General features: G+C 40.4%; 1 protein-coding gene across 9 annotated transcripts in view; it reads left to right on the top strand.

The window, feature by feature from the left end:
• The window catches only part of ANKS1B (ankyrin repeat and sterile alpha motif domain containing 1B), a 595,071-nt gene that overhangs the window by 149,197 nt on the left and 418,402 nt on the right, over window positions 1–27,472 (top strand). For all 9 annotated transcript variants that reach the window (XR_008307633.1, XM_053251588.1, XM_053251587.1 and 6 more), the window contains 2 exons: window positions 17,954–18,090; window positions 25,381–25,561. Coding sequence is in view for 8 of the 9 variants with exons in the window: in XM_053251588.1 (XP_053107563.1) it covers window positions 17,954–18,090; window positions 25,381–25,561 (318 nt within the window). In the remaining variant the exon portion in view is untranslated. The remainder of the gene's footprint in view (window positions 1–17,953; window positions 18,091–25,380; window positions 25,562–27,472) is intronic.

The raw sequence follows: 27,472 nt of genomic DNA, 5'->3' as shown, positions 1-27,472 counted from the left end.
AAATGCAACCAAGGCAGACCTTGCTTAGCTAAGGGGACAAGTCATGCTTTCTACCACAAGACCAGCTCTCCTCTCTAAGTCAAAAATGCTTTTTAAAACATTTTAAAAATTGGTGGAAAATTGGGGTGGGGGGAATACAGTAGCAGTTACAGATGTACAGGGAAATATGACTGATATACTCCAGACACACACTGAATCTGATGATTTATTTAAATCAGGACTGTCAGACATTGGGTTCCCAGGCCTTATCAGGCCCTTTCAAGATCCTTAAAATGGCTATATCTCTGCTTGCCTTACCACACAAATTACTGAACACTCTTCATGCTAGGAAACTGATCCTCTTAATTGGCAAAGAGGATGACTGACTCACTCATGGCTCCAATTGCACTCTAGAGCAGTGTTTCTTAATGTTTTTGGAGTCATGGACCGGTACATTATTCGTGCACAGTTTCCCAGACCAGCCTTTAGTAAGGGGGTCACCCCCATCACCACCCACAGGCAACCCCCCCCCCAAACAATTTTGGGCAGCTTTCTGGAGCTCATTTCCAGTAAGCCCTCTCTGCTGGATAATGTTTATTTCAAAGAAGCGAAATGAACATTATCCAGCAGTGAGGGCTGCCTGGAAATGATCTCTGGAGAGCTCCTGGTGGCCCGAAATTGGGGTTTTTTTTGGGGGGGAGGTGATTTTTGTTAGTGATGCTTCACGGACTGGTACCCAACACCTTGCGGACCAGCACCAGTCCACGGACCGGTGGTTGAGAAACACTGCTCTAGAGCAAGATATTATGTTTGTATCCATAATATTTTTGTTGTTATAACCATGCTATCATTCTGTCAGTGTTGCAGGAAGCCTGTCTAATTTTTACAATTTTAGTATATAATTGAGGTGGGATTTATAGTTTGGTATCAAATTGAGGTGGAATGATATATTTGTGCTGAAAATCATGAATAGAGCCCCTGAACTCATTTGAGTTTGTATTAAAACTATACTACTGTGTTTCAAGGTTGTGTTTATAATTTACCACTGCCTTTATTGTGGGAAAGAGTCACAATAAACACAATGGTGGGCTATAAACACTATGTTGAAACATAGTTACCAAGCAATATCTGTTCTATTACTGAAACTACTCTTATCTAGTCACAAAGCACAATCCCTTTGGATATGTGTTGCCTTATTTTTGGATACAAACTTTATTTACCCATTCAGCAACCTATAGTGCCTTTGCTAATAGGCTGTTTGTGCCTGTACACATATTACTGTCACTGGATTAGGGCACTGGCGTGCTCCACAAACTTTTTTTTTTTTCCATTTTAAAATTTTATTGCTTTTTTCAATATCTTAACAATCCAATTACATTTAATTAAATAAATATTGACTTCCTGCTTACCAGTCTGCGTGGTTCATGTTAGCTATACACATAAACCATTGCTATAGTAATTCAAAACATATATACTCCACATTGCAAACTCGATTTTACCCTACCCAACCCAACCTGCTGTTATTACTAAATTTCAAACCCTGCTGAAAGGTCCATGTTAGAAAAATAGTTCTTTAAGTAAAGTAAGAATGGTTCCCAATCTTCTTTGAAACATTTCAAATTTTCATCCCTTATAAGTGCTGTAAGTTTTGCCATCTCAGTGTATTCCAAAATTTTTATCAACCAGTCTTCTTTTGGGGGCATTTTATTGTCTTTTCATTTCTGCGCATATACTATTCTAGCTGCCGTGGTTGCATACATTAAAAATGTTAAGTTTCTTCTGGAGAACTCTCCTTGAGTTATTCCCAGCAGGAAGGATTCTGGCCTCTTAGGAAATGTCATTTAAAAATTTTTCTTCAGCTCATTATATATCATATCCCAAAAGGCCTTTGCCTTCCCGCATGTCCACCACATATGGAAAAAGGTTCCTTCACAGTGTCCACATTGCCAACATTTGTTTGAAACATGTTTATACATTAATGCTAATTTTTTCGGTGTCAAATACCACCTGTACATCATCTCATAATAATTTTCTTTTAAAGTATAACATGCAGTGAACTTTAAATCAGTTTTCCATAATTTTTCCCAAGCTACCATATCTATATTATGACCCACATCTTGAGCCCATTTTATCATAGTTGTTTTAATAGCAATAGCACTTACATTTATATACCACTCTATAGCCGGAGCTCTCTAAGCGGTTTACAATGATTTTAGCATATTGCCCCCAACATTCTGGGTACTCATTTTAACCACTTCATCTCTTGTCTCCTCCAAAAGCAACAACTTATACATCTTAGAGACTAATTTTTCATCATTTTCACACAACTCCTTCTCAAATCTCGACTTTTGATCCTCAAAACCAACTTTAAGATCCTTCTTGTAAATTTCGTTTAGCTGATGATCCTGAAACCAGTTTCTAACCAAATTTTGTACTTTGATTATATTTTTTAATTTACAGCCCTTCTCTTGAAAACATAATAAGTCCCTATAGGTACCCCATTCAGATTGCATATTTGTCTCTTTACGTGCCAAAGCTTCAATCGGGGATACCCATAATTGAGTTTCAGATTCCAGCCATTGTTTGTATTTTACACAAGCTTTTTTGAGACTTTAAAAAATAATAATTTTAAGGTAGGATGAAGTGCCTTAGAGCAGGTATTGAAATAATTCAGAATCCCCCCCCCATTCTTTTTACTTTTTAAAAAGAACTTATTTATTTATTTATTTTTGTGTTTGTGAGGGGCACCCAAGGTCTCTGAGTTCCTGTGGCCCTACTTGCTGCAGGCTTTAACCCTTTAAAGCCATTGCTGTGAGCAATGAGAGAAGGCCGATAGCTGGCAGCCTCTTTTTGACCCCCCACATGCATTTCTGTCCAAGACTGCATGGTTCAGAAGCTCCCAGATTCTGCCCCAACCCCTGCAGGCTTTAAATGGAGTCTGGCTATATGAGAGGAGGCACACTTTATCACCTAAGCCTGCAAGGGTTGGATTGAGATCTGGGGGCTACCAGTCTACCCCCTGCATTCTTTAAAAGGTGCACAAAGGGGCTTCTGACAGCCAGCCCCCGTTTTACCTTGTGTAGGAGTGGCAACGGTCGCTACAGCTGCCACTGCTCTTCTTCCTCCTCCTCCTTCCTTGTCTGTTCTCCCTACCTTTCAGAAAGGTAGGACATAGGGAACAGAGTGGAAGGCTGTTGCACTCTCCCCCTTGCACAGAGAGGAGGAGCAGTGCAGTGGCAGCAATAGGGGTATGACCGCTGTTGGCAGCAGACTGGATGTTCACCTGACTGTTAATGCTGTGGTGTGAGGGAGGCAGTGGGCCAGTGGAGAAGTCTACTCTGCCACTTGAGCCAATCCACTGCCTGAAAAAACTGCCTCACTGTGCCTCATTAGCTGATCAACCCTGGTGTCTGTAGAGGAAATGTAAACTCAATGTTGGTGGGTTGTTTTTTTAAAACTGTTCTATTTCAAGCAATTTAACTTCCATGTGGCCTCTAAGTTAAGGATTCAGTAGCCTTCCTCAGTGACAGATGTTGTCTCACTTACCTTATTATCCTTTTCCAGAGCAATACCTGTATAACCTCTTCGAGACACTTCTATTAATGTCTAGAAGACCTGATGAAAAAATAATAAATTATAGTCATTAATGTGGCAGGAATTAATGTTGCTCCTCTGATCATAATGCTGTAGTTAAGCTTTGTTATGTTTTAGTTAAAAAATCAATCATCCTTTAGAGATGTGTAAGAATTTAATAAATCTCAGGTATCTTAGAAGCTAGGTAATTGTATCACTAAAGAGATAACTGCCTGGCACCTGCAGCAAATTAGCTGGTGGATTCAGTGACAGAAAAGTACACTATAGGATCACAAAAAAGCCAAATGAACCAGATATTTGCTGCAATCCTTTCATCCACATTTTTTTTTTAAAAAGCAAAGCAGAAAATGGCTGAATTTGTAAATAATACATATACACCTCATGCGTCTTGAACTCCAGTTTCACGTTACGTGCGACTAGGGCGATAGTTTGCTACTATATTTAAACCAGATTGCAAACCACCTTCAAACCATGGTTCCAATCCTGGTTTGAAGGGCTAGCACAAACCATAGAACAAATCATGGTTTGCACTAAAGAGAAAATAACTCAGTGAGGCTGTTCTCATGCTCAATCTAACCAGGACCCAGCCCAGATTAATAGGTAAAGTGCAGTCAAGTCGGTGTCGACTCCTGGCGACCACAGAGCCCGATGGTTTTTCTTTGGTAGAATACAGGAGGGGTTTACCATTGCTATCTCCTGCACAGTATGAGATGATGCCTTTCAGCATCTTCCTATATCACTGCTGCCCGATATAGGAGTTTCCCATATTCTGGGAAACACACCAGTGGGGATTCAAACCAACAGCCTCCTGCTCTCTAAGCAGGTTGCTTCCCCACTGCTGAAAACTGCCACAGTAATAATCAAAGTGGGCTAGAACCCTTCTCTTTCATGTGCTAGTTTTTACTTGCAGGAAGCTTTTGTTGTTTATAAATGGAGAAATATTATGAATGGCCACACCCCCAACTGTAGTCTGATGTAATGAGCCTACCATCTCATTCTGTTCCATGTGTAATTCAGGGCCAATATGGGCTAATTTTGCACTTTGTGTTTTTTTTTTTTAATGCAAGCCTGTTCATATTAGGACTGGATATTTTGAATGTTTCAACATAAACACAGCCCTCAACACCCAAATATGACTCATCCATAAGTTATGGGTCATATCTTGAGCCAGCGTGGTGTAGTGGTTAGAGTGCTGGACTAGGACCAGGGAGACCCGAGTTCAAATTCCCATTCAGCCATGATACTAGCTGGGTGACTGTGGGCCAGTCACTTCTTTCTCAGCCTAACCTACTTCACAGAGTTGTTGTGAAAGAGAAACTGAAGTATGTAGTACACCGCTCTGGGCTCCTTGGAGGAAGAGCGAGATATAAATGTAATAATAATAATAATAATAATAATAATAATATGGGACTTGTATTTTATAAGATTATATGTAGCTGCACTCTTCTGCATTTCAAACTTTACAAACTGTGCTTTGCATGTCACACTTTATACATTTACTCTGCTGGAACTGATCGCACCCTGCACTTGTTAGTTTGGTTAAATCCTGGTTGCTGCTACTTACAGTAAGCCATTTCCTCATTTGTTTTGTTCTGCTTTGTAAAGTGATTTGAACCTTCTGTTGAAAAGCAATATATACACTTCCTTCCTTCCTTCCTTCCTTCCTTCCTTCCTTCCTTCCTTCCTTCCTTCCTTCTTCCAAACTGGATTCCAGCCTAGTTTGGGGACTGAAACTGGCTTGGTCATCTTGGTAGATGGCATTGTGAGTTAGATGGACAGAAGGAGTGTTACCCTACTGATTATCCTGGACCTCGTCGTAGCTTTTGATGCCATTGATCATTCTGTCCTTCTGTGCCACCTAACTAGAATGGGACTAAATGTTGTTATATTGATGTGACTCCAGATCTTCCTGGCAGGCAGATCCCAGAGAGTGGTGCTAGGAGTGTTCTATTCCATTCCATGACGATTGGCATGCTGGGTGCTGCAAGGTTCTGTTGCCAGACAGCCCGATTTCAGGGTAGTCCAGAGAGCACCCCCATCTATATTACATTGGAAGGCTATACAGTCCGAGACTGCAGAATCGTAGTCCTTATGGTGAACCTTTCACCTGCCTGTTTTTGGCAAGACTCACAGCTGTTCACTCGGCATGAGCAAAGTGTGGGGCAACAGACCCCAAGGTCAGAATAGAGAAGACTGAATGGGACACCCCTACTCTTCTCTTTCAAAGAGAAGGAAGTAGCAGACAAGCAGAGCCCATTTCAAAACGACAATCAATCAGGGAAGGAATTCTCCATTTTACAGAAGATAACAGTGGAGCACTCCTTGGGAGGCACATAAATAAGCAGTACATTTCCTTACCCATTTTTGAATTGAGAGCTTAGCTGACAAGGACTCAGGGAAAGGAGTGCATCAACATTGGAGATGTTGATACACCTGGAGGGAGGCATCCTGTTCTTCAGATAGTCAGTCCAGCAGCTCTATTCAACACATACATCACATTAACACAGCTACTTCTGTCTAGAACATCCACTAAGATTTATTGTCCTATTTAACTAAACATTTGTCTTGTGTACCCCCATATACCCTTAATAAAATTTTGGACTGTATTTCTGCCTCCTCCTCTTTTCTAAGACACCAGATGTGCTCAAATTTGATACTGAAACCAAACTGCTCCCTCTATACAAGCTAATTCCCCATGCTAAGCCAAAAGCACATTCGGAGAATCTCGCCAGTGTTCTGGAACAGTTCTGGTAACAGTTCCATTTTGTCTCCTGTGCATTTCAACATCTGCATGAAACCATTGGGGAAAGTCATCTGAAGTCTTTGGGCAACGCCAGGAAATAATCCATATGCTGAGATGACACATCTCTCATTTCCATATTTGGCGGCTGGTAGACAGCGGAGCTGGGGAAAGCATGGAAGATGGAGTATACCTTTTACAGTTGGTAAAAGCTCCCATTGCCCAGCATCCCACACAGCCAACCCATCATGCACCCTGCCCTCCCTGCCAGCTATCCGATGCATATGTGTGGCAGCCCCTTGAGGGGCCAAGTGGCTGCCGCACAGCAAAAGCAAACAGCATGGAAGGGATTAATATGTCCCTCCCCAGGCTGCAGTTGTCACAACACCTGGCTCCTGTTCTGTCTCCTTGAACCACTGCTCTTTGAACATTCTGTGGTGACCATAGGGGAATACTTACTGAATACTCAAGAGACCTACCGGGTTGCTTCCTTATTTAATTTTAGAATGTTAGTGAAGGCCTTCTTCTTCAAATGAGCATTCTCAGATATTTTGGTGGATATTTGTGTAAGTTTCTGCTGTTGTCTTTGAATTGTGTTTTTGTACTGATAGTATATAGATTTTAAATTTTTGTTATTGTTTTTAATTGTGTTCTACTTTGTATATTCCTGAAGAAAAATGGTCTACAATTTTAATAAAGAAAGAAATACAAGCAATGATGTAACATTGTTTTGAATTCTCCATTGAGTATTTATAAATTACAGAGAAAATAGACTATTCTCCCTAATTAGTACTTAATAATAATTATTGTTATAGACATTGGCTGACATTACTAAGCTTATGCAAACTTGAGGCAATTCCAGGATCTATCTCTGCAGGTGGAACATGAAGAAAAAGAAAAAGTTGGTAATCATATTCAGATTCTTTTAGATGATACAAAAAGCAACTAAACAGACTCTCTGCTGTCACTAGAATGCATTTCACTGGTAATTAATTCCAAACACTACCCCAAAATAGCTATCAGAGACAGTGTTGGGCTTTTTATAGCTTCAGGTTCTTTCAGCAAAAAGATGCAGTTATGTATTTACAATCCTGTCAGAACAATAGTGATTCCCCTTTCAATCTGTTTTCTATTTTCTGTTACCCTTTGGTTCCATCTTTGGATCTTCCATCTGCTCTTTCACCGTTCTTTCTAGTAATATTGATGCTGTTGAAGGCATCCAGAAATATGCATATTTAATACTTTGGATTGTAACCATAGTAATATAACCCTTATGTAATTTGTCTTTTAATATGAGAAGTATATGAGCATTCTCTTCTGCATCAAAACTGACTACTTTTATTTATTTTCTTCTATTGACTTTGCTTTGTATTTCATTTGCCAGCACAATGTGAAAGGCAGCTGCTGACTGTCTTGCTTCCTAACTGGCACTACCACTTCCAGTCCTCATCTGTGGTGTGTGGTGCCGGTGACCATTTTAAATTTGTGGCCTGTGCATATGCGAAACAGATTTGCTGGTGAGACCCAGCAGAGGAGGAAATTGCTTACACATTCTCTTTGCCAGAAAACAGTGGAGTTATTTCCTCAAGCAGCAGAAACTGGGCTAAGGGAGCCCAGCCTGGTTTCTGCTGCTCGTGTACATCAAGGGGAACCATGCAGCGCCCAGTGGTGGCCCGACAGCAAGCCCGCTTATGGAGCCCGTCTCTTAAACCAGGTTTTGGGTGCAAGCATGCCCAAAATATGGGTTACCAGATCGTGTGTCAGCTATGGCTGCTTGCAGCCGCAGCAGACACACTCGAGGAGGGGGATCCCAGAAATGCACCGTGCACTTTTAGGGGTGTATCTAGGGTGGTGGGGCAGGCAGGGCACGTGCCCCAGGCACCACTTGAAGGGGGGCACCATTTTTAAATATTTTTTTAAAATGGCCACAGAAAACAAAATGGCCACCACGCATGCTCAAATGGCCTCTGTGAGGCCCTAGGCCATGCCAGGCCTTGCAGAGGCCATTTGAGCATGCACGGTGGCCATTTTGTTTTCAGCGGCCATTTTAAAAATATATATATATTTAAAAATGGCCACTGCATATGCTCAAATGGTCCCTGCAAGGCCCTAGAGGCTAGAGGGGAGGGACCTTTGCAGCCCCCCCATGGCCTTTAGGAAGCCCCCCGAAGGGGCTACAGGTAATTTTTTAAAAAAATATATAATATAAGTCACTGTACACATATTCAGTTTGGCACTAGTATGTATAGAGAATCAGGGCTTGTGAATACTGAGCTGAAGCTTATGAGCTAGGATTGTATTCATTTGCTCTTACTTTGCTTCTTGTGATAAGTGAGTTAAATGTGATGTCTTAATAATATGGCTATTAATGGTGAGTTTGTCTTTGAATCAGTGTGTAATCCTTATTATTAAGGCCCACTGGGAGCTTCTTGCTCTCTTTCTCTCATTTTAACTGTCTTTCTGAAATACTAGAATATATTTCAAGCAGTGACACAATTTACACTGCATGTCCTTTAATTATTTTCAGAGTATCTGGGAAAAGTCAAATTCTCCATTTATTTTTAAAACATATGTAATAGTGATGCTACAATGCATAGTAGAGAATTAGACAGGCACTTCTGTTTAGTTTTCCAAGTACACCTCCACATAGTATTTGGGTATTTCATGAGCCCCAGCATACTCAAATTTGTAGTTTCCCAGCATTTTTAACTACATCCGCTGCTAAATAATTTTTGAAATATTAAAAGATTAATGAGCTTGACTTGTATTTTTCAGCTGATATTATGGTAAAGTTACCTGAAAGATGGGTGTCTGATGTTTGGGCAGGGGGCACAATTTCAGTGCTTGCCCTAGGTGCTATTTTCCCTAGATACGCCTCTGTGCACTTGCATGACAGCACTTCCCTTCACACGACCCCCAGAGCTGCTGGTGAGGTGCAGGCAGACCACAGGAGAGCTGTCGCTTGTCAGCATTGCCAATTTGCCCGCCAAGAGCCCTGGCTGTGATTGTCTGCGGGGAGGTAAGTGCTTTTGGGCTTTCTCCCTGCAAAAGAGAATAGCCTTCTCACATGATCATAAGAAGAGCTTCAGTGACTTGAAGGGGGGGCACCCAGACAGGCCTGTTTCTCCCCCCACCTCACAATTGGTTGACCTAGATGAGTTGAGCAGTTTCATATGAGGACTGTACTCTCTCAAGTTTCACCATGGGAACTTGGTGTTTTGACTTGTCAATAATGTCAGCAATGGTTTGGTTCATATCATGTCATATCATGGCTTTAAGGCAGAATACAAATGGAATATCCATTAATTCAGGAGAGACCTATTCAGACAATATGTTGTTCATGCATACAAATATGTTTATGTGTACACAGGGCAACATGCAGATTAAGAAAGCACCAGCACTTTGTGATAAGCACTGGTGCTGCAGCACTGCAGACTAGCATAGCTCAGTTGTGTGTGTGGGTCTGTGGTGCGGGCATAGTTTTCTCCTGACTATTCTTTCCCTGGAAATATGCCAAACAACCTGGAAATAAGTCAAAGAGGACTATGCAGCCTTCTAGCACCTACTTCCAGGTCCTGCACGGTGCTTCCAGGGGAAGGGGAAATTGGTGAAAATCCCCCCTTCTCTGTGAGTCCATGCTGTGTTATTCTGGAACACAGCAGTGCCCATACAACACCAATTGTCATCGTCTATGGCTAAATACAATAAAGCTGTGACTGACACACAACACCAGCACTATGAAGTGCTGATGCTTCATTAATTTGCATGTCTGGCACTGTATATAGATTGTACATGCTTTGAGCACAACATGTAAATATGACTCTGCACAACTTGTAATTCACCAAGCCAAACACAACCTATCACTCACATATTCTGGCCTACCAAGTGTTCGTCAGAGTATGAAGGGAGGCACCAATTTAGGAAACAAGAGTAAAGGAACTTCAAAGATACATAAGAAAGAGTTCAGTGTTTTGAATCAAGTGCAAGAACTCTTCATCTGGGGCAAAATGAAACCATTTTAAAATCTAAATGTGTACTTCAGTCTTGAGAACAATGCACACTGCTGGTCACACACTCAGTCTAGTATTTTACTTTTTATCAGGGTGGTATTCCATGGATGGGGACTCCTGTGATTTCCCCATTGTCATGGACAGACCACCATCTTATTAAAGTTGGACTTACAAACACATCCCACCTTGGTAGGGGTAAGCAGCCTATTAGGATGGTCCGCTCAAAAAAGTTATTGGTTCCAATAGGATTCCAAGAAGGAGTTTGTGTTGACTCTGTCAGTGATTCTGTTGATGCCCTGGTGGAGCACTGGAATAGTGCACTCACCAGGAAGGCAGTAGACATGATAGCTCCTAAGTGTCCTCTCTGACGTGCTTCAGCATTGTTTCTGTGGTACAGTACTTGGAAGAATTACAGGAGCTGAAGCAGCAAGGTAGATGACTGGAGCACAAGTGGAGAAAGACTCAACTAAAATCCAACGGATTGCAACACAGAGCACATTTAAAGACCTTTGCTAATGCATTTAGCAAAGAAATAATTCTTTTCTGCCCACATTGCATCCACAAGCTCATATCCAGCAGAGTTGTCCAGGGTTGTGACAGATCTAGTATATGCCCCCTCAATCTGAATTTGGAACCATCAGTTACCTGTTGTGATGTTTTTAATGATTTTTTGTGTGTGGATTAAATAGCTCATATTTGGGCTAACCTGGATTTCACAATTACTCCAAAGTCTATAATGGAGGTGTCCAGTATCTGGACATGATGAGTACAGTATTGGTATCTGGCTCTGATATGATGAGGTTGGATGAGTTTCAGGCTGTGATTCCCAAGGATGTGGACAAGCTGCTTGGAGCATTACGACCTACCATGTTTTCTCCTGACCTTTGTCTGACATGGCTCATACTATCTGGTGGAGCAGTTATTGGTGGGGGCCTAATAGACATCATAAATGCTTCTTTGAGGGAGGGCAGAATGCCTTCCTGTCTTAAGGAGACAGTTATTAGACCTCTTTTTAAGAAATCTGTACAGTACCTGTCAGAGTTAAGCAATTATAGGCTCATCTCCAACTTTTCTTAATTGGGCACAGTAATTGAGAGGGTGGTGGCCTCAAAGCTTCAGACAGTTTGGGATGAAACAAATTATCTAGAACCATTTCAAACTGGTTTTTTGGGCAGGCTATGGAGTGGAGACTGCCTTGGTTGAGGCCTGATGGATGATCTCCAACTGGGAATTGTCAGAGGGAATGTGCCTATGTTGGCCTTCTAGATTTCTTGTTGGCTTTTGATATCATCGACTATAGTATCCTTCTGGATCATCTGAGGGAGCAGGGTGCAAAGCTTTGCAGTGGCCACCTCTTGGGCAGATTCCAGATGGTGTCGCTTGGAGAATGTCGCTCTTCAAAACAAGAGCTTCTGTAAGGAGTCCCACAAGGCTCCATACCATCTCCAATGCTTTTAAACATTTACATGAAACCACTGAAAGAGGTCAACAGGAGATTCGGTGCAGGGTGTTATCAGTAAGCTGATGACATATCTCTTTATCCATGTCAACATCATCAGGAAGAGGCACAACCTCCCTAAATGCCTACCTGGAGACGGTAATGGGCTGGATGAAATCCAAATAAGGAGGAGGTACTTATTGTGTTGGGTCGGAACTCAGGAGACAACTCTGAACTGCCTGTCTTCATTGGGGTTACACTGTTTCAGAAGGAACAGGTATACAGTCTAGAAGTACTTCTGGCACTAAACCTCTCTCTGGTGTCTGGTGAGGCAGTGGTCAGAAGTGCTTTTTATCAACTTCAGCTGATACTTCAGCTGCATCTGTTTCTTGAGACAAATGACCTCAGAACAATAATACATATACTGGTAACCTACAGATCTGACTACTGCAATGAGCTCTATGTAGGGCTGCCTTTGTATGTAGTCCAGAAACTGCATCTGGTGCAAAATGCGGCAGCCAGGTTTGTCATCTCGAAGAGACCACATCACTTCTATATTAAAAGAATTACACTGGCTTCCAATATGTTTCCACACAAAATACAAAGTGCTGGTTATAACCTATAAAGCTCTGAACAGCTTAGGAACAGGGTATTTAAGAGAACATCTGTTCCATTATGAGCCCTGCTGCCTATTGAGATCATCCAGGGAGATCTGTTTGCAGTTGCCACCAGCTCATCTGGTGGCAACTCAGGTTTGAGCCTTCTCTTTTGCCACCCCCCAGGCTTTGGAATGCATTCCCTGCAGAAAGGTTTTGACATCTCTGACAGTTTTAAAAGAGTTGTGAAGACATATTTATTCATCTAGGCTTTTAACTGAATTTAGAGAATATGTTATTGTTTTAAACTGTTTAAATATTTACTCTTTTACTTCTTGTTTTGATTTATGTTATTTTATTGTAAACCACACAGAGACATGAGTTTGGGGTGGCATATAAATATGCTAAATAAATAATAAGCTTTCACAATGTATTCATTTTCTTTTTGGTTTCCTGTCAGGTGCTTAACCCCCACTCTGGTTTTTGCATGATGTCAGGAAAGAAAACAGGAGCTTTATTGAGATCTGGCTGTGCCATTATATATGGTTGTTGGACTGTGCTTGGTTTGTTGGGTCATAAGTTATGCAGACTTGATTTTGTAGTGGTTCCATTGACTCCAGGATCATTTGTTAATTGCCATTATTAGCCAGTATGGTATTTTAGTATAAAACTATTTGACGTTATTCTCATTTGCACCATTTTCATGATGAATGGCTGCAGTGATGATAATTTGCCTTATTAAAGAGGTAACAAAGCTATATCAACTATTTTTGTGGTTTCGAGCAAATATATTTGTGTTAGACATTGTGCGGTTTTCCACAATACATTTGGGTAGAAAACTATCTGAATACTACATTTTCAGTAGATGTTCTCAGTAAAAATCAAACATCTATAATTATTTAGCCATTTTAGCCTATTTTCCTTATTATGAGATCACCTGGCATTCTGTGTGTGTGTGTACCCCTCCCCCCGCCCATCAACACAGTTAGAAGGGCAGAGTAAGAGCTGCGCCCTCTCAGTGAGGGCTGCTCCATGCTCAGCCAAAGGTCTGCAGAGCAGCAGAGTACTTATGTTGGCTCCCCTCATCTCTCTAAAAGTGCTACTTGGCTTGAATCACTTCCCCTGTACACACAACTGGTTGCTCAAAAAGCCTCTTGCTGAGCTTGGAGCAGCAGCTCCTCTTTTCAGCAGCTTCTGCTCTGCCCTCCTAATGCTGCGCTGGATGTCAGCCAATGTTTCTTTTGAAAATGACACACTGTCTTTCCATGTGCCCTCTCCGATTAAGAGGTTGGTGGCCAGCAAAAGCCATCGTTCATGCTCCCTAGAATCGTGAATGATATCTTCTGTGTCCATTTCTAGCCCTTCTTTCAGGTCATCCACCCATCCCTTCCTCTCCTTCCTCTTGATCTTTTTCCAGCTAGCTTTCCTTTTAGCATTAGTTGTGGTATTTGATATTTTACTCTGAAGATATGTCCACAATACTCCAGTTTGCATCTCTTGATTGTCTGTATTATTTCTTTATGTGTTTTTTGCTTTTTGAAGTACTAAATTTAGAAAATTTAATGTAAATGTAAAGCTGTGAAATTGTATTAAAGAACATTGTGTACTGTACAAGGTACCACAATACAAGGAAATTATCTGGAACCTATAATAATTTTCAAAGTTAATTTCTATGAGGTATCACAGATTTCTGTTACCTTTCTTAGGCAGCTTTCTCTTCAACTGAAAACCTAGAGGTATAAACAAAAACAACCCCAGAATAGTTAAAACCTCTTTAATTGCTGCATCAACATCAGGTAGCTATTGTGCTATTTGATAATTTTTCTCTCCATATTTAGGTAATTTAGACCCCCAAAACACCTTAGAGATGTTTCCCCATTCACTTCACTTGGAGAGCTAACTCTCTGTTTTATCATTTTAGTGAAATCCTCAAATTAAAAAACAACAAACAAACACTGGTGATGGTGATGGAAAGGCCTGAAACATCATATTATAATCAATCCATTTTGACTAGAAAGTAGCCAATGTAACACTAATTTTCAAAAAAGGAACCAGGGGGTATCTGGCAAATTACAGGCTGGTTAGCTTCTGTACCAGGAAAATTGATGGGAAGTATTCTCAAGGATAAAATTTTTAAACATATAGAAGAACAGGCCCTGCTGGCAAATCTTGTCTCACTAACATTTTGGTGTTCTTTCTTTGAGAGTGTCAATAGGCATGTGGATAAAGGTGATCCAGTTGACACAGTATGTTTGGACTTTCAAAAAGCTTTCAACAACGTTCCTCATCAAAGACTCTTGAGAAAACTTAGCAGTCATGGGATAAGAGGACATGGGATAAGGTTCATGTGTGGATCGATAACTGGTTGACGGACAGGAAGCAAAGGATAGGTATAAATGGAGAGTTTTCACAATGGAGGGAAGTAACAAGTGGGTCCCCCAGGAATTGATGGTGCTGGGACCAGTGCTCTTTAACTTATTCATAAATGACTTAGAAGTTGGGGTAAGGAGTGAAGTGGCCAAATTTGTAGATGCAGCTAAACTATTTAGGGTAGTGAAATCCAAAACAGATTGTGAGGAGCTCCAAAAGGATCTCTCCAAACTGGGGGAGTGGGCAACAAGATGGCAAATGCAGGTCAATGTAAGCAAGTGTAAAGTGATGCATATTGAGGTTAAAAACCCAACTTCACATATCTGCTGATGGGATCTGAGCTGTTGGTGACTGACCAGATCTTGAGGTCATGGTGGACAGCTCGTTGAAAGTGTCGACACAATGTGCGGCAGCTGTGAAAAAGGCAAATTCTATGTTTGGAATCATTAGGAAAGACTTTGAAAATAAAACTGCTTATATCATAATGCCCTTATACAAACCTATGGTGCTGCCACATTTGGAGTACTAGGTACAGTTCTGGTCACCATACCTCAAAAAGGATATTATAGAACTGGAAAAGGTGCAGAAGAGTGCAACCAAGATGATTAGAGGCCTAGAACAACATCCTTATGAAGCAAGGCTACAGCATCTGGGGCCTTTTAGTTTAGAAAACAGGTGAATAGATATGATAGCGGTTGTAGTGACCAGCCTTCCCACCCTCTAAAGAGTGAACAGGAAGTGAATCCATGTCTTGACTGACAGGCTGGTGAACTCCAGGGCTCAACCAATCAGTCCACCAGGTGGATGGGACCTGAAAGCTGTTGCTGGGATTTCTGGGAAGAAGAAAGGAAGTCTGTGCTGGGAGCATGGAGGACATGCAGCAATGGAGTTTGCTGCAGCAGGATGACTGTAGGTTCTTGTAAGACAGGATTGCAGGAGGCTTGATTCTCATCAGGAGTTCGGTGAGTTCAAGGACAGAAAGCCAGGGCTTTGGCTTCAGGAATTTAACATAGGAAATGAGTTTTTATTCAGACTTCATGTCAGGAATTTATATTTTGGGGTGTGTGTGTGTTTTGCATTGTCCTAAATACCTGTTCTTTGTAACTAAGATTTCAAAGTGTGCCACCTCAGTATCATCGGGGTGCTTTTGAAGCATTCCTGTAACCAACTAAATATTTGTAATTGTTTCTAAAAAGCTAAAAGCCTCAGACAGAGCTAGTATGTAGTAACTGAATAAAAGATTTCCCTCTGTTCTTTACTTTTTACAAGCCTCCAAGGGATGGTTATTATCCTAGCAGGAAAAAGTGGAGGCTAGAATGGGGATTTCTCTGGTTCAAAACACGTCTCAATGAGAGCTTGGTCAAATTAACAATTAACTCCATGTGCAGGCAGATGGCTGAAAGAGCAATTGGTTTTATTCTTGCCTATTAGGAAGGGGGAGCAGATTTTTGTATTTGCCCAGTACCCAGTTACAGAGGGACCTTGGACTAAAGCACTCATTCCAATGGTTTAGTTCTCTACATGTCTTAGAGTGCTTGGTGGCAGTGATATTAACCTACCAGAACTTCTGGGTTTACCAGAGTCTTTTTCTTCATTTTTCTGGGTTTGGAAAGTTAAGGATTTTTAATCATTCATGGGCAGCTTCTCTGAGCATGCTGCAGAAATGATTCATCGGTGATAGGAGTCATTCCTGAGCTAGTTGACTGAGAAGGCTGCAAGGAGCTGGTTAAAACTGGTTCAGCCAGTTTATTCATTAACTGACCTGAGACAAGAAAGGAAAATTTTCATACACCAATTTGCCACAGAGGTGTATCAAGTTATGCATGCATAAATTATGTATAGAAAGTGGAAAGAGAAAATTTTTTCTCCCTCTCTCAGAACCAAGGGTCATTCCATGAAACAGAAGGCCAGGAAATTTAGGACCCACAAAAGAAAGTACTTTTTCATACAGTACATAATTAATCTATGGAATTCTCTGCCACGGGATGTGGAGATTTATTTGTTTGTTTGTTTACCTAACCTGTTTTTATAACTCCCAAAACATACGTCTCTGGGCGGTTTACAACAAGATAAAAACAAAAGTTAAACATTAGTTTTACTAGCTTGGATTGCTTTAAAAGGGGCTTAGTCAAATCGATGGAGGAGAAGTCTATCTATGGCTAGGTTACTAGTCTGGTGGCTATAGGTCATCTTCAGCCTCAGAGGCATCTGTTGGGCCACTGTGTGAAACAGGATGCTGGACTAGATGGGCTTTGGGCCTGATCCAACAGGGCTGGATCAGGCCCAAAGCCCATCTAGATTTGTGTTCTTCTAACTTTTAAAGACACAAATATTTGTCAATGTATTTGTCACTTTTTGTTAAATGCTTTTGATGTCTATCTTTCATGATTTTTAGTCTTAGGCATGAAGTAAGTATTTTTACATTTAACAGTGCTATTCTTGGATTTATAAAGCAATGCAGATGAGGAAAGCAAATGAGAGAAATTATGCCTCTGTTATATAGTTATGAAGTATCGGTGGTCCACACCATCTGCTTTTAGATATAGAGATTTTCCTGTACAAATGTTTAATGTGCTTTTGAGCATTTTGCCAGGGGAAAAAAAACCAGTTCACAGGAAATAATTTAATGCATTTTTAATTTTGATGGAAGCTTTATTTCTGGGATGGGCATTGTTATCTGCCATGTTTATTGAACTGAGATAAGTTTTAGAGACTGACGCAACTAAAGAACTAGTTAGACATTATGCTTTATATGCATCCATGTGTGTGTACACATGAATATCTTTTAACTTGGGCCCTGATCCAAGAATGCCTTTGCACAACGACAATGGCAGTAGATACTACTGTGCTGAAGAATTTCTCCCATCTAACACATAATTGGTGCTTTAGCTTTGACAGTATTGATCTCCAGTTAGAACAGAATGAAGAGCTTGAAATCCTATCCCTAAACAGATATAACAATCCATAGCTGATAGCACCGATCATCTGGTTAGATATAAGCACACAATTGGATCATCGTGTGTACATAATTCGTGCTGAATCTAGGGATATCCCACTTCTGCTTCCAGCTTGTGTATTAGAATAATGTATGATGGACAGTTCACTCACAGAAGCCAGAGGCGTATAAAGTTATTATTATTATTTTGTCTTCAAAGGCAAATTCTGATTTTCAAAAGTATATTCTATAGATTGTTGTAATTCACTGTAATGCTATTTTTGTTCACAGATAATGCACCTCAAGTAGCAATTATTGCACCAGGTACTGGTAACCATAGAAACAGTTCAACGGGCCCAACTCCTGACTGCTCTCCTCCATCACCAGATACTGCACTAAAAAATATAGTGAAAGTTATACGACCTCAGGTGGGTGGTCAGAAATAGAAATTATTTTGAGTTGGTTTTATTGGGGGGGGGGAATCATGATTTTCTCATATATTGTTCTAATAAGAAATGTTGTTCATATAAATAATTTAGTGAAATGAAATCCCTAAATCCCTTCTGTAATTGAAAGTTTATTGTCTTTGAATCCAAATAAACTAATATCTACTAGTGGTGCAATACATTATTTAAACAAAAAAAATTGCTACAGGATTCATGATAAAATTTTTGAAAAGCTTGATTTTAATTAGGGCTGAACTGAAACAGCTCACCTGAGCTGAAACCTTGGTATATGTTTGTTTTGGGGATGGTAAAAAAGCAACGCCTGTTTTTAGCAGCTTATGACATTTCTTGCAAATGTGTTGCATTATTTCAATGGTGTTCAGCACCCTTTTGTTTTCCAGCTGCTTCTGTGTGCAACTTACTTGCAGCCTCACATCTTTACTTATCATTTATTTTGATTGACTGTGGCAACTCCTGTGATTTTTGTTAATGATTCAGCATTGCATGCAATGGATGCTAGTAAACAGAATGTGATGGATGCTAGTAAACAGAATCACAGTCAATCAATTTAAACAACAATGTGAGTAGAAGACCATGGGCAGCATCCAAACACTACCCATGTGCAACCATTTTTCCTGAGCAATTATTCCACCTGCTGCCCCAGCCCCAATATATGTTTCTGGGAGTCCCCCAGCTCCCAGGAACATATTTTTGAGGGGCATCTGGGGCAGCAGAAGGAAGGGGAGACTTGGGGAGAATTGCTGCATGCAAACAACATTGTGACATGAAGACAGCATTTGTTTAGATGCTGCTCAGTGAGAATAAAGGAAAAAAAGACAAGAAAAATGGTGCCAAGAAGAAGAGGAAACCAAGCCATTAAATCAAAAGGGCACTGAATAAAACTGAAACAGCAGAATTTTTGGTGAGATGATTCCCTCCCCCAACCCCAGTAATTAATTCAGTTGTATCAAATGTGCTAAATTTGAAGCCAATATCAAAATTGTAGAAAATCTGATGCAGATTAACTTCGATTGATTGCCATTGTTTGATCCCTATCAGTTAATCTTTAGTTCTCCTGTATCAACTGTAAACTTTTCTGTCTCCCCATTATGTTTATTTCATCCAAACACTTTTTCAGTAGTTCCAGCAGTTCTTACTTCCTGGTTTCCATTCATGGCCCCTCGTTAATTCACAGATCTTGTTGGCTTATTTCTACAGGACCTCTCATTTCATCTCTCCCCACACCACTGTATTAGCCATTTGCCTTCTTTGAGCTTCCTAGCAAATTTTTTTTCTTCTGTTTGATGGCTGGCAGGGAAGAAAGCAAAGAGGCATTAGAATTATTGTTAGAACAAGCTGTCATGTTATAGTTAATTGGAAACAGATTTTAAATGCTATTTTCATCATGGAATTGTCAACAGATGGACCCAGAACATTGCATAGCTATGCTCTTGCCTTAGATTAGTTCAATGCCTGGACTTAATTGAAGTCAATGGCTAGGTTCCCATTGAGACTGCATTCTCTGAATGTACTCTGCTCAATATTTTTGAATGAATGGATGGATGAATGAAGTAGAGACTGTGTCTATCAATCTTGCAAATGACATAAGTTGACGAGTAAAAGTCTACATATTTTGGAGCTTCCATACCTGGTTCAATGTGTTGGTGATGACCTTTAAAGCTCTACATTTTCTGGGGCCGTAGAGAGCACCATATCTACCTTCCCATAGGTTTGGATCAACAGACAAGGCTTTGTTCCCTGACTCAAGCTTAAGGCAGCTTGATAAGAAGTGATTCTTTCAGAAGACATTTTGCACAAGTTAGTGTGCAGGGATTGGGTTATTGCTGCTGGAGTGCCAGGGGCTTTTCATTTAGTCATGTGTGATTTTATTATTATTAATTTATTATGTATTACATTTCTACACCACCCCATCCAAAGGCTTGGGGCAGTGCTATTTAACCAAATACCAAGGCCTATATGAAATGGAAAGCAGAGGGGAACCCAGGGGAAGCAACCTACTCTGCTCTTCAGTAGTCTGAGATATCAGGAAATACAAGAAATACACAACCCCACATGATCATTTTAGAAGTATGATTGTATGTTTCTTTGGGTGCCATTTCTGGTGCAGAGAATATGGGATTCAAATTTTAAATAAGCAAACACTTTGAAAGTATTATTCAAATTCAAAATGGCCTTGATGAAATGCATAGACTGATATTCTACAATAGCAAATGTGCAATCATTACAAGAAGGGAAGAAATCTTAAAGTCTGCAGTATAAAATGGCAGATTCTTGGCTAAACAGCAGTACTACTAGAAAGGTGCTCAAAATGATAGACTTGAAAGCTGAAAATATCAGTAGATTTGATTGACCAGTTGAGTATTATAGCTCAGAATAAAACACATTTGCTGAGCCATCGAGTTAAAAGTAGAGAACCCTTGGCAACAAAGACTCTGAGGCTGTTCTCACGTGCAGCCTAACCCAGATTAGGGAAGGCCAGCCCAATCCTGGCTGGGCAGCACTGCCTAGCCCGGCTTTTTAGCCCGGATATTAGCTCCCTTAACCCGGGATTCCTGCTTGTGTGTGAGAGCTCAGGAGGCTTAGAAACCAAGTTGCACACAGAGATGGGCGCCTAGAGTGCCTGTCTCCTGGGGGAATCCCCCCAATGCATTGTGCTTGGCGCACATCGTGGGATACCTGGAGGCCAGTACACGTCATCCCAGCTCTCCAAAAATGGATCGTGTAGGAGGGCAGAAGGCGCTCCCACCAACATTTTGACAATCTTCTGTGGGGGAAAGTGAGTGAAGCGAAGCCTTCCCCCCACCACATTTGCCTGCCCACCCAGTCGTGTGAATGACCACTCTGGGTAGTTAAATGATTTGATTTCTTGTTTTATGTAGCCTATAGACATAAATCGGCTCAGTTTGTTATTGTGGTTTTATTTTATTATTATTTATTATTATTCAATTCCTATATCACCCTTCCAAAAATGGCTCAGGGTGGTTTACACAGAGAAACAATAAATAAATAAGATAGATCCCTGTCCCCAAATCACAATCTCACAATCTAAAAAGAAACATAAGATAGACACCAGCAGCAGTCACTGGAGGTACTGTGCTGGGGTTGGATAGGGCCGGTTACTCTCCCCCTGCTATACAGAATCACCATGTTAAAAGGTGCCTCTTTGCCTCTCAGTTTGTTATTGTGGTTTTATTACTTATTCCTACACACATTTATTTATTATTTATTTATTTATTTAAAATATTTCTATACCACCCAAAACATGCATCTCTGGGTGGTTTACAATTAAAATCATTTAAAACATTAAATCAATTAACAATTAAAATCATTTGAAAGATTAAAAACATTTAAAACCCAGTATTAAAATAATTTAAAATTATAAATCTAATTAAAAGCCTGGATGAATAAATGTGTCTCCAGTGCCTTTTAAAAAGTTGCCAGAGATGGGGAGGCTCTTTTTTCAGCAGGAAGTGCATTCCAAAGTCCAGGGGCTACAACGGAGAAGGCCCATTCCCGAGTAGCCACCAGAGGAGGTGGCGGCAGCCACAGGCAAACCTCTCCAGATTATTTAAGCAGGTGGTAGGGCTCATGGAGAAGAAGATGTTATCTTAAATACCCAGGGCCTAAGCTCTTTAGGACTTTATAGGTAATGATCAGCACCTTGTATTTTGTCCGGAAAAATATTGGCAGCCAGTGCAATTCCTTCAACACAGGAGTAAAATGGTCTCTCCTAGATGACCCAGAGACCATCCTGGCTGCCGTGTTCTGAACCAACTGCAATTTCTGGACTGCGTACAAAGGCAGCCCCACATAAAGCGCATTGCAAGAACCCAGCCTAGAGGATTACTGCATGCATAATTTCCCTGAAATCAATAGCCCACATGATGTGCGGGGCATTCCCAATTGACCAGTGCACAAGAATGCAGTTTTTCAGCTACTTAAAACAGTGTGCCTGGCACTGTTTCCAATGTAGGTTTTGCTGCGCAAGTGCAGGCATGCTGTTTTATGTAGTTGCGCAAACACACTCTTGTGGAACACCATCAGGACTGGCTTCCATGTTCGCAGTAATGTCAGCTGAATGGGAAGGCTGGTGTTGCCTTGTGCAGCCTGTGGGTTAAGGGTTTTAAACATTTTTTACTTCATAAACTAGATGATAGAGGAATTTAACATGGAATGAGCAAAGGAAATATTTTTAAAATCCAATATCTTTAAAAATGCTCATTTTATATGGATAGATTAATACATGACTATAGCGAGAAGATCTATTCAGTTTTAATCTGGTTCTCCTATCTCTCTAACCACTTCTCTCTTGTTTCCTTTATGTAAGGCCTTTTCAGACATTCTGAAACTGTGTAGAATCAGTGCACAGATAGGAGTGTGCACCAAACCACTAGTCTGGTCCAATTCGAGTCCCAACAGGCCCGGGCCAGTTTGTTCCCCTCCCCTCATGTGGTTGTGCAGGTTTGATTTGGGGTGGGGTTTGTGAGTCATTAATATTTTTTTTAGTACTTACCCCCTCTGGGGGCTTCTCTGAGGCCAAGGAGAACTCTGCAGAGGTTCCCCTCCCCACCAGGCTTCCATGTGCCCCAAACCCACCCAGTCAGTCATTCTTCTGCCCTTTCTAGGCCTTTCCCGTCATTTTGGAAGCTGCTGCACATGTGCAATGGGCCTCTGCTTGGCCTGGGTCATGACCCAGCCATGCAGGGGCCCATTGTGTATGTGTGGTAGCCTCCAAAATGGCTACCGTGGTACCCAAACCAGACCCTCTCAGAGAAGCCCTCTGGAGAGAGTAAGTACTCTTTAAAAAAATATTTGTGAACCTCCCGAATGGCCAGGAGTTCAGGGGTTCAGTCCGGGGTCAGACTGAACAGGGTGTGGTTCAATTTAACCCCAAACTGTTGAACCAAACTGGTTTGACGTGTAACGTGTTCAACATTGAATCTGTTTACACATCACCATGCACAGATGGTGGGGTGTGGGGTAAGTTGGGATCATGGTGGTAAGCTCTGCCCCTGACTTCTGCACATTGACTGATTGATCATTTTTGCACATTGTCTACCTGTGTACAACTTGTATGCATGTAGGCTTTGTATATGTGATCTAGTATCCTGCACTTTGTACAACTTGTGCATTCTTATGTTTTGTGCACAAAGAGATTATCATTGCATGAAAATCACTATCAGTAGCAGGTATGATCTTGTTGCTGCAAGTGTCAATTCAGCACTGTATAGAATGCATGAAAAGTGCTATGTTCTCTGGGAGATCTCATTTTCAACTTCTTTCCAAAGCTGTATCTTCTATCATGTTAACCATTGCAGATGTCTTGTTGTCTGTTCTCAAGCTTTAAACGGCAAAGTCAAGCTCTCCTTAGTCATATTTCCCTGTAAAGTTCTAAGGATATTGATATCATTGCAGGCTCTTAGGTTTTGGGATACGTCTGACTCTTCCTTTCTTGTTCCACAGCCAACATTTATGAAATTATGTGGATTCCTCTATTATCAAACTTATTTATTTATTTATTTATTTATTTATTTATTTATTTAAGAATAGCTCAGCAGAGCTAATCTATCTCCCCCCCCTTGCTATAATCATGCCATTGCGCTTTATCCCCCTCATTCTCTGCATCTGTTTCAAGCATCTGGTAGTTAAAGATTAAACCCCCCTAATACTGGTAGCACAAAACCATGTCTTTGACATCTTGGTATCAGTCTATGTGGCATATTGCCTTATCTGAAAAATTGACCTATATTATTATTCTTCAAGCGGGTCAAGCTAATTCTAACGATTTTTTCATGATATGGTCAGATTTTATTCTGTTCACAAATCAAGATAATTTTAGTCATTCTCCTCCATCTAATTATTTACATATCTGGAAGGATGGTTAATGGATGTCATTATGTATCAGTTTGACTATTCATGTTTATGTATTGTCTTATTAAATTAATAAAATAAAAAAGATTATCTCCCTCTCTTTTTGATGTTAACTGTACCTCCCCCTCCATCTCCCCCAATACAACTTTCCCCACAAATTGATCTGCTCTCATACCTATTTATTTATTATTTCATTTATTTATTTAACATATTTCTCTACCACCCAAAATGCAAGTTCTCTGGGTGGTTTACAAGACACAAGGATACAAGATTTGTATCCTTCTCTGTCATGTTGTTCCTTATGTCTTTCCTAGAAAGCCACTTATCTGTCTGTTCCTCTTTAAGATGTGCTTCTTCAGTAAAGCTGTTATTATTTTTTCCTCTGGGTTCATTTGACTTTTATTTTTTGGCAGTACCTGACATCTCCCTCCATTGCCACCATGTCTGCAGTGTGCGCTTTAGACACAAATTAAATATGCTGTAAATACCTGTCATGGTTACTGCTAAATAATAAGCAGCAGTCGTGCCACATTTCGCCTCAAGCTAAGTAAGCTACAGTTTAGGGCCTCACATTATAAAGGGTCTCTGAATTTCAGAAAAATGAATACATTCCAAGTTTTATGTAATGTACTGTATTTTCATTTAAAAATATTTCTAATGCTAATAGGCTTATTGTAAAATCACTGTTTTTGTTAGATTATTAGTTTTTCATTGCATTTCTATTTTCATTGTCCTTTTTGTTAGAATAATAAATATTTTGTAATGCTATGGGGCCTTTTAAGCTTGACATAATTTAGGGCCTTAGCATGTCATAATCCAGCTCTGAATAGCAGACTCTGATTCATAAGTCATAGTTAAAAGTCTAGATATGATTTTTTAAAGCATAACCTGAGCCAGGAAAGACCAACTGACATTCACCCTTCTACATAAGCTATAAATATGTATAGATATTTTGAATTTTTCAATATGTAAAATGCTTTGAATCATATAGCTGTGGATCAATAATACAGTTTTATTTTGAATTAGCATAATAAGATTGTGTCATAGAACATGCACACAATGAATATTTGAATTTCCCCCCGCAACCCAGCTGTCTAGATATTAACTATTTTGTCATGGAATCAACACTGAAATGCTCCCTCATTTGACTTGCTTTGCACAGTATTGGCCAGAGTATTATCCTACCATAACATTTTACTTTTAGGTGGTAATACAACATCCCTTGTGGATGAATGCAATAATCCAAAGAATGATTTATGAATTTTAATCACAGGAAAACAGACATGTTGAGCACATGATTTAACCCCCCCCCCAAAAAAGTGATAACGTCAGAGGCACAAAGCTAATTAAAATGTTTACCCCAAATCATTTTTTTTTCAGCCTAAGCAACGTACGTCAATAGTATCAGCTTTTGAATTTCACCGATTAAATCACAGCCATGAATATTTTGAAATCAACTCCTCTATAGGATATGCAAGCTTTACTTCCAGTCCTCCGATCAGCCCAGCCAACTATTCCATTGGATCAGTTGAGGGCAGCATTGAAGATAATGACATTCCAGGTAAAAAGTTGCATATTACTTCAGCATCAAAATGCATGAGACCCATATATTCTGAACTATCACTTTGTGAGTAATGTAGGGAATTGCTTAGTAGGTTTTTCACGCTACTGTTTTATTGAAATGTTACTTTAAGAGGCTGACATTATCAGGAAGATTATTCAAAGTAGTCTCACTGAAATTAAAAGAACAAGTAAGGTATTGCCTAACTTGTCCTTTTAATTTCAGTGGGACTATTTTGAACAATCTTCCTTATGTCAGCCAATATTTTTTAAGTTAGCAACCAAAATAACTCCTTAATATATTTTACAGTGTGTGTGTGTGTGTGTGTATGAATGTGTGTGTGTGTGAATGTGTGTATGAATGTGTGTATGAATGGATTTGATGAAATCACACCTGTATATCATTGGCTGTTTGTACCATATAAGAGATTTCACAATCTCTACCAAACAGCATTTAAATACTTCTGGTAAAGTATTTCTTGACAAATCTCTCCTGACCATTTTTAAAAAAATAACCTGTCAGTGAAAATTCAATCATTAGAATGAAGTATGAAAAATTTCTGGGAGTTATCCTATATTTTATAAACAAAGTGATATATTTGAGTTATCTTCTGTTTTGTAACAAAGTGATATATTTGTTACAGTGATCATTCAAAATTTGGTGAATGTTGACCTTCATGTGTGAATGCTGAATGCCCATATGAGTCTGAAAATAGTTACGTATTGCACTAGTTATTTTGTCACCAGTGACTGCTGACATAGCTTTAGGACGGTGACTGCCGACATTTTCCTGTGTATGTTTTGGACATTCCCATAGTTGACTGAAATTAGTATTGGTCTAATTTCTATATAATTAATTCTCTAAGCCAGAATACATGGGGATGTGTGGGGATGCATTGGGATGCCTGGAGAAACTCTTGCGAGATCCCACGAGAGTTCCAGCACGCTGCTCCATGCACTGGTAACGGGCACTGGGATGGAGGGGGATGGGCCGGGATGGAGAGTGGTGGGCAAAGCCCTGTCACCCTGAGCAGCAGGACTGGTGCCGGGACGAAGGAGGCCAGGCTGAGACAGAGGAGGTTGTGCGGGGGAGGACTGTGATGGCTGAGGACGGGCGAGGACATGAGAGGAGGACGTGCAACAGGCAGCCGCGAGGAGCAGGATGGGATGCAGGAGGAGGGCTGGTGGCGACCGAAACCTCGCTGCCTTGAGGAGCAGGACGGTAGGAGGGCGGGCTGGCAGGCAGAAGGTGGGGGGAGAGACTGGGCCTGAAGGGTGGGGGGAGAACTAACTGGGGCAGAAGGGTGGGAGGAGAACTAACTGGGGCAGAAGGTTGGGGGGAGTGTACTGCCGTACAGATGCTCTGTGCGGGAGCAGCTAGTATATCTTAATTTGAGAAAAACAGGGCATGTTTTCTCCAAAACATCACATACTTGGTTTGTCATAATCACAATTAAAAATAAATGTTAAAATTAATCTTCCTGGTACTGATCCAGAGATAGTTACAGGCACAAAGGAACTGCTGTCAGCTAGTATCATAGGGGTTTAAGTGTGAGCCGTATTCCCAAATTAGGACTACTAATAGGAGGAACACATTTCTATCTGTATTAAGAAGCAGATGTGAATGTACACTTTTATTTATTTAATACATTTTAGGCTATGCTTCTATTTAAAAGCACTGGAGGGGCAGGGTATAAATATTTTAAATAAATAATAAAATAAATAAATAAAAACAATACACAGAGTGGCATACAATGAGCATAATGATTGTTAAAATGCAAAAAAGAAAAAAAAAGGCACAGCCGGTTAAAACAGGACTAAACCCAGCTATTAAAATCCAGCAGCTAAACCAAGCAGTTTACTGTTTCTAAAAGGGCTGAGAAAGGGAGAGAAGGTGTTTGCCTAGCACCCG

This window comes from Hemicordylus capensis, chromosome 5 (genome assembly GCF_027244095.1).
Source record: "Hemicordylus capensis ecotype Gifberg chromosome 5, rHemCap1.1.pri, whole genome shotgun sequence".
In the NCBI taxonomy this organism is placed as follows: domain Eukaryota; kingdom Metazoa; phylum Chordata; class Lepidosauria; order Squamata; family Cordylidae; genus Hemicordylus; species Hemicordylus capensis.
This window is presented reverse-complemented; position numbering and strand designations above follow the sequence as displayed.